At 38.6% G+C, this 8,389-nt stretch overlaps 1 protein-coding gene across 1 annotated transcript; it reads right to left on the reverse strand.

The window, feature by feature from the left end:
- Nucleotides 1-453: 453 nt before the first annotated feature.
- On the reverse strand, nucleotides 454-4,968 carry LOC117806481 (sodium/bile acid cotransporter-like). The gene is made up of 6 exons (XM_034675432.1): nucleotides 4,963-4,968; nucleotides 4,341-4,744; nucleotides 3,965-4,169; nucleotides 3,677-3,855; nucleotides 911-1,110; nucleotides 454-772 (listed from the first exon to the last, which is right to left on the reverse strand). The coding sequence occupies exons 1-6, from the start codon at nucleotides 4,966-4,968 to the stop codon at nucleotides 741-743; spliced, it is 1,026 nt and encodes a 341-aa protein (XP_034531323.1). The 3' UTR covers nucleotides 454-740.
- Nucleotides 4,969-8,389: the final 3,421 nt, after the last annotated feature.

Below are 8,389 nucleotides of genomic sequence, written 5' to 3' on the forward strand. Positions count from 1 at the left end.
AAGAATACCTCTGCCAAATGACGTCAAAGAGGTTAAAGCTCCTGTGAGGAGTTTTCAGCTTGTTGACAGTATTATGCTGCCCCATTTTGGCCTTGAAAAGTACTCAATACCATTAACAAGAAAGGTTATTATATCTATATACTTAAGTGTTATGTTTGACAACTGTTAAAGAAAGCAGGATAAGTCAAGAAACCCTTATAAAGGAAAAAATCAGGAAAAAATGGGGGATTTTGTCCACAGGGGGCGCCAAAATCAACACACACTGAAAGTTCCTCACAGGAGCATTAACCTTAAAAACGCATAATGGTTGATAACTATAAAGAGCACATGACAGATCAATAATTTAAATTTTAATAAATAATTGTTTTATATATAAAATTGTGCTTAAAAGGCCTCATTCAGAAAAATAATGACTTCATTCACACAAATCTCAAATAAAAAAATATAAATACCTCATTTTAAATCATTAACTTCCTGCTTTAACGTATACTTGCTGTACTTTACATTGTGTGTGTTTATAAAGTTAACAATTAGTATTACTGTTTCTCTACTATTCTTTCCTGAAGCACCACAGACCTGAGTGAAGAGTCTAATCACCCCATCACTGCCCATGAAGAATTTGCAGAGGATCTAATGACAGTGAGGCACTGAGCCACTACCTCCTCAGTAAGTAAGATTCAGCTCTTCTTGGGTTTCTCCTCCAGCATTGGGTCTTCTGTTGTGGTGCTGTCATTGTTTCTTTAAATAACAGATCCGTTTGGTATACTTTCTTCTGTGTAAGAAGAAGAACAGTGACATTAGACTTTCTTTGATCTGAATTTGAAAGACCAACAGATCTGTAGAGAGTGTGCATGTGCTAATCCTCCTCCCAGAGTATCTCTACACAAACACATATGCAGCTGGCATTTACCCTTGGCCAGTGGCTTGAATCTTCGGTAACATCTGTAGCACAGCGTCAACAGAAGACCCTCAGTGATCTGTGCGGCAAAGTAAATCAGAGGGAAGAGAAAGAAAGCTCCGATGGCCTGCATGGAAAAGGTCACCTTTAGGATGGCAAGGCACAGCTGGATGTTTTGACATCCTGTTTCCATGGCAATGGTCCTGCATAATCTAGAAGGGAAATCAACAATTAATACTTTTTATTTCACAGTATTCAAACTTTATACATGCAACAACTTTAATGCAACTGGATTAATAGTGGACATCACATTTATTAGCATATTGTTAAACTTAGTTGGGACAGTTATTGGGAATGTTATTTAAAACAGAATTTGATGACTTAATAATTAGAAGTCTACTTTTTATTTAGAAAACTGGGGCGATGGTGACCTAGCGGTCCAAGCAGCCCACATACAGAGGCTATTGTCCTTGTCGCAGAAATCCCCCCTCTCTGCTCCCGAAATTTCTTGTCTCTCTTCAGCTGTCCAATCATAATGGCGCAAAAGCCCAAAAATATAACTTGAAAAAAATTTAAAAAATAAAAACAACAACATATCAAATGTTGGCACTTAAAAAAGTGTTATCATTTCATGAAGAATATATGCTTATTTTAGATTTTATGCCAGCAGCACATTTCAAAAAAAGTTGGGACAGGGTCATGTTAACCACCGTGTTTTCTCACTTCTTCTTTAACAACACTCTGAAAACACTTTGGAACTAAGGGGACCAGTTTCAGGATTTACCAACATAACAGCTCAGGTTTTCCTCCTGTTGTAATACATGCAGAACATGGTATGGCATTGTCTCACAGAAATATGCAAGGTCTTCACTGAAAATTTAATAATCTGGATTCTGGCAGCATAAGATGCTCCAAAACCTGTATATTTTTCACCATTATGCCTTCCCAGATGTGTAAACTACCCCTGTAATTGGCACTTCTGTATCCCTATACCATCACAGATTTTGAACTGTGCATTGATAACAAGCCATGTGGTCCTTCTCCTTTTTAGAGCAATGGACAAGGCATCCATGATTTCCAAAATGTATGTCATATTTTGATTGGTCAAATTAAGGGACAGTTTTTCACTTTGCCTCGGTTCATCTTAAATGTGCTAGAGCCCAAAGAAGTCACCACTGATTTTGAATCATGTTTATAAAGGGTGTCCTCTTTGCAAGGTGCATTTTTAACCTGCATCTCTGGATGCACCACCAAACTTGTTCACAGACAATGTTTTTTTCTAAATGATTGTAAGCTCATGCAGTAATTTCCACTACAGAGCCATGTTTGTTTTTATTGTAGTGCCACCTGAGGGCCTGAAGAATACGGCCATCCAGTAGTAGTTGGCCATAAGCAGTCTTGTCCCTTTTGTACAGAGATTCTCAGAAACTTTCAATGACATGAACTGTAGATGATCAAATCCCCAAATTCTTTGCACATTTTTACTAGGAACATTATTCTGAAATTGTTTAACTATTTGTTCATGCAGTCTCTTATAGAGTGGTTAACCTCTTCCCATCATTACTTCTGAGAGACTCTGCCCCTCTGAAATGCCCTTCTTAAACCCTGTCATGTTACTAACCTATTACAAATTAACCTTGTTGGTTAGGAGATGTTTCTCCATGGGTTTTTGGCATCACAAGACAGTTCCAGTGTTTTGTTGTCCCTGTCCCAACGTTTTTGAAACACGTTTGCTGCCATCACATTTTGAATGAGTTTATATTTTTTATAAAACAATTAATTATTCCAGTCACTACATTTCATATTTTGGCTTTTTTGCACTACTTTGGGTGAATATATAGCTTCAATGTTTTGCCAACCATCAAAATTGTTTTTTATTAAACATTTTCACAGGGTCACGTTTTTGGGGGAATTGAGGTGATAAGAGCTGTTACACAATGTAAAGACACATTGTATTGAAAATATTATCTACAATTATGTAACATTTTCAGCCAAAATCATGATAGTCCTGGTACCTATGATATAAAAAGTAAAGGTACTAAACAAGGGGTGCAGTGAGAGGTGGGAATCCAGTGACTAGGCTCGGCAACAACACTCTTTTCCTAAACTGTGATTGGCTATCTGCCTGACTAGAGGCAGGACCACAGTCAATTAAAAAAATCTTTATTTTTGTTAATAGATGTAGTTCAAATTTGACTTTTTACTCTTAAATGCCTCGTTGTTAGGGGTGTTCTTTCCGTAACAAGATGATCTGATCTGATTTGAACCTTGATGGCCACAATTGGAGTAAACGATGACTCATTAAAATACAGAACGATTTGGTGCAATCAGATTTGATTCAGTTCAGTTGGATGTAAGTTGATAATTAAATCCCTGGTCAATTTTTACTCTACAGAACTAAGTCAAAAATTAAAGACAGTTTTTTCCTTCAAAATTACGTCCCTGTGTTAATCATTTTCCAAGAGACAAAAGACCCGACATACTGTAGAAATACTGAGAAATTTGAGTCCACCTGACCTGATTTCTGAGGAGGAGAAATTTCTTTGGCAATCTTAGACATTGTTAACAAGAGCTAATGAATCCTACAACTAGCCGCCTAAGCTAACATTACTCTTGTGAAAGGTAAAGATCAACATTCAAGTTTCACAAGATTGAAGTGGCTGAGCACAGTTTAAAGAAATAAAACAGCAAAACCTCAGTACATTGGATCACAACTTTCAAGTCAGGCAATCAGTAGGTAGCCAACTCAAACAGTATATGAAGGGTTTGCTCACTCACTTATGACTTTGCTTGCATAAAATGGATATAATGTAACCCATCGTGAAGCCAATAAGGGGCATCATCACAGCCACAGTCAGAGTGTCAGGTGTGAGGATCATCCACAGGATGTCTTTGATGGCAAAACCAGACAGGGTCCACAGTACGATGGAACAGATCACCAGCAACGTCAGACCACCCTGCCAGGAAAGTGAACAATGAACATGTTACAAGTTATCTACCCTTGATTTTAAGTATATCTCCATTCCTCCTCCATTCCTCTCACATAAAAGATTTCAGGTGTCTCACATTTTTGATGAATGGTGTGTACTTGGGTCGGTAATGGTTTAGGGCAATGCCAATGGCGCAGGGAACCAGCGTGAGCACAAGGGTACTGATGATGCCAAGGTAGGGCACAGCATTTTTCAGACTGGGGAAGCCTTGGCAGTAGATAAAAAGCAGCAGAGGCATCATACCCAGGGCCGCTATGCTGGAGAAAGTGGTCATCACAATACTAAAAGCAAGAGAATAAATGAGCTAGACCTCCATATGTAACTTTTAAATGTTTCAAATGGTGCGTGCTAAAAAGGCATTTGTATTGTGGCATGTATAAATCTGTGACATGGGAATAAACTGTGCAGACGCATTCAAATGTCTAGGGATCGATGCATGATTTAGGGTTTACCTGAGATTCATGTCCCCCTGTAGAGCAAGGGAAAGAATGTTTGATAACGTCCCCCCCGGGCAGCAGCCACAGATGAGCACAGTCACAGCTTTGAGAGATTCCATCTGTAGCATTTTAGCTAAACAGAAAGCAGTGAGGGGCATAATGCCAAACTGGGCCAAAAGTGCAATGCCTACACCTTTTGGCTTGAGGCAGTGGGCCTTTATTTTGGAAATTTCCATCGTACAGCCAAGAGATACCATGGTGATGAAGAGGATGACTATGATCAGGGTGTCGACGATGCGGTTTATTAAGGGAGATATGCTCAGGAGAGCCAAGCCCCCATTGTCTGTGCCATTTGACACATTGTAGTTGTGAGTTATTCCATCGTAGACAGCTGTCACATTCATGATGGCATTAATCCCCTCAGTGAACGCTCACTGTGCTGCAGCTTTCACCTGTCACACAAAGCATATATATTTAAAGCATTACATATCCGCCACAGTTTATGGTTAGTAATGTGTGTCCTAATAGTGTTGACTGCAACATATCTATTACAATTTACCTATTTAGATTAATGATTGTAATAGGAAGTAGCCATAGTCTTTGGTTTGCAAGTGAAGCAACCACAAGTGCCTCAAACCTGCATTCTTTTTAGTCACCAGAAGGGGGTCGTGCCCTGTGGTTAAGATAATAAGAAGTGTGATTGCATGGAAACAGATGAGAAAATTGCCCTACTATCAGTTGATTTATTAACTCAGTGAACATTTCCTTTGTTCAATAATTCCTTGTCCCAATCATAAACTTCTCCAAAACAGCTACATGTCAGTTTGATAATAATGGTCCCATCAGGACTAAAATTGAGGTTAAAGAAGGGAGTGATTTGGGGCATGACTACGTGTGACTGATAAGATGCTTTCTTGGCAACCTGTAAACCAGGACAGTTACATAGCAAATGCCACAGATTGTATAAAATATGGACGTAGTCTCTGTGATGTCAGCCATTGGTTTCTAAAGAGATGTTTTGAAGCCAAACAATGGCGGTCAGTTGAAATGCTGACTTAACATAATTTTCCATCCAGCTTGAAACAGGCAAAGAAATAGAACTGAGACTGATATTTAGCTTCCTGGCAAACATGCCCAGCTACCATCAACTCAGCCGTGACACTGAAAATAACATAAACATTTCTCCACATTTAGCTCCAAAACGTCATAAAAACGTAGTAAGAATTTTTAAAAGTCACTTTTTAAAATCCTATTTAGAGGATAATTGGTTATCTTTTTAACATTATTTTTGTCTTGATCAATACATTTAAGTTAAAATCACTGTTAAATCTATGTGTTAATAACAATCCACATTTATATTTAACATTTTGATGTAACTTTTAGATTTAACATTTAGATTTGTATTTAGCATTTGGATTATACAAATATTATGTGAATCAGCGAGGCTCCATATTTACCGTATATGCCATCCAAACAGAACGAAACATTGCATTTGTCAGGAATTATTTGTGTGTGTGTGTGTGTGTGTGTGTGTGTGTGTGTGTGTGTGTGTGTGTGTGTGTGTTTCATAGTTTTAAAACTTTAGTGGAGCTCTACAGCAATAGTCCTTTATTGTTTGGGTGTTTTCATTAGAGTTGTTGATGATTGGATGCTTAGAAACACTTGCAATAGCAACAAACTCCAGTGTGTAGAAGTAGCCCACCATGAGCTATCATTTTAACATTAATTAGCCCATACAGTGAGGGTGTTTGCCAAGCACCCTCACATTTCCTTGCAGTGGTCTTTTCCTGGTCCTCAGTTGTTCATGCAGCATCTGTCCGATGCCTTTTCTACACGTGTCATCTGACGTGGTTAACAGTCGTTATACAGTAGCTAAAATTAACATTAGTTGGATTATTTCAGCACAGGATGAACCGAAATGCACCTCCTGACATTATTTCCTCTGAGAACTGGAGGACCACCTTGTACTTCTCTCGTCACTGCTTCTCATAATACATTACTGAGTAATGTGCTGCTCACTAGTTTTAACAGCATCACCTAGAACCGGATGCATCCATATCTCTGTAATTCTTTGAGCAAAGTTGAAAGGAAAAAACACGACACCATTGATCATTGCTGATTGGTTCACACTGCACCTCTTGCTTGTCACAATGATATCAGTTGAACAGTCCAGTCTGTATCATTGATTGGAAAGTAAAGACATAGAAACAGCTGTTTGTTGCAGCTGCAGATGTAGACAACATGGATTTGATAACAATCCTCCCAACTCAAAATTTCAAGACCTACTTATTTCTACTTACATTAAATATTACTCACACAAAACAGACACAATTTGAACTTCAGTGTCTGAATGTTCTCTCTTAATGTAAACGTTTTCGATGTTTAATGTAATGTGCTAAAACCTTAATTTAAAGGCATTTTAAACCTCTGCATATGCTCTACAAATTACAAATTGTTGACACTAAAAAGCACAGGGAACTTTTTATTTGTTTACACTGCATTGTTTTTCAGAATGAAAGGAAAAGTAAGGCAACAAAATTGAAAAGTGTTTACTCTGATGAAAGTTGGCCCCCTTTTTTGACTTTACTGTATTGTATTGAAATGATACAGCAGGGAGGAAAGCAAGCACAGGCACAGCAGACAACGTTATGTTTTCAGTTGAAACTGCTAATTATTATTTAATAATAAAAAAAAGGGATTTTAAGAATAGGCAAAGTAAGAGCACCTTCTTACCTTGTTTTGAGACAAACTCTGCAGCTTTACAATCCTCGCTCACACACTTGTTTGATTCTCTCCTCACATTCTTGTGTTGGACTCCTTTTCTTTGTGGTAAGACCCCTGAGCCCGCCCCCCTGTGTCACACGGGCTCATGACAACAAGGAAGGTCTAAACAAGGCAGTCAACTACAGAAGAAAGTCCCCTGGAACTATTCTCCTGAAACTCCTTGCACAACTCTTTTCCTGTGCATGTGTGTCTCAGATTTCTTGTAAATCCTCTATATCTTAGCCGTTTACTGGAAGTCAGCTGACAGTGAGATGCTTGCTTGGTTTCAATTTTTTCGGGGCACCATGGGACAGTCTGGTGTTGGTGGGCTCGAAAATGCAGAGAGAATGTTACTGCCTCTGTACCCCTAAAGAGGCACTTTGTTCATTAGGCCTCACTTGTATGTGTAAACAGGCCTTCAATTAAAATTATGCAACCAGGCAGCGGGTGCAGTCTGCCTGGCAGAGTTATCAGTCTTTCAGAGAGGGGCCTTCTTTTTCTCTGAGGGTGTTTTTTACACCAGTACTTTTATTTACAACTCACATAATAGATCAGATAAGTTAAACAAGGCTTGAAAGTTATTGCATTAATCTGCATAAATCTAATCCTCAGAGCAACCCTAACGTGCTGACATCCACCAGGATCCTCTAGAGGAACAACAATCTAAGTAACAATCAGCTGTTACTTTTACATTACAACTTAAGGCTAGAGTTGAACAAATGCAGACTTTTAAAAAGGCAAGATACAAAAACACAGGAGTAGATATAAATCCAGAAGCAACCTTTCAGGTCTGTTCCAAAGAGAACTAAAAGTCTCACCAAAAAAAAACTGAAAGTAAACCAGTGGATACAAACTTATGCTATGAATATCAATTCAACTTAGGGTCATTTTAGAAAAAAGTATAGAGCCAGAGGCCAAGAGTAACATTCTGAGATTAAACTCACATCATTTTTTAAAATAAAGTAGCAAATTTGTGAGAAAAAAAAAGTCGTAAACTTTAAAGAAGTAACTCAGAAAAGTGTCAGAGAACTTCATCGCCTCACAGTTTCACCCATCAGACAAACTAAGATGGACTTCACTAGCAAGGACCACGCCACACAAGGATATAAGTTGAACATTTAATGAATTAGTTGTGCGTGGTGTGCCCAGCAGAAGGAGACTCAGGATGGGGGTTCCGTCTCAGCGTTATCCTGCCGGAGCTGATCTTGACCCAGGTTGTACCTGGAAGTAGACAGGGCATAGAAGGAGCGAGCACGAGTTGAGTAGGAGAGGACAAGGAAATAGGTTAAGTGCAGTAGAGT

Source organism: Notolabrus celidotus, chromosome 22 (genome assembly GCF_009762535.1).
Source record: "Notolabrus celidotus isolate fNotCel1 chromosome 22, fNotCel1.pri, whole genome shotgun sequence".
Classification (NCBI taxonomy): Eukaryota; Metazoa; Chordata; class Actinopteri; order Labriformes; family Labridae; genus Notolabrus; species Notolabrus celidotus.

Bases quoted from the DNA above. Each gene is read 5' to 3' on its own strand.
- LOC117806481 (XM_034675432.1), bottom strand. The intron at 4,170-4,340 runs GTAAACCCTAAA...TCTTGCTTTTAG, and splicing joins CAGGGGGACATGAATCTCAG to TATTGTGATGACCACTTTCT. The intron at 773-910 runs GTAAATGCCAGC...CTTCTTACACAG, and splicing joins ATTCAAGCCACTGGCCAAGG to AAGAAAGTATACCAAACGGA.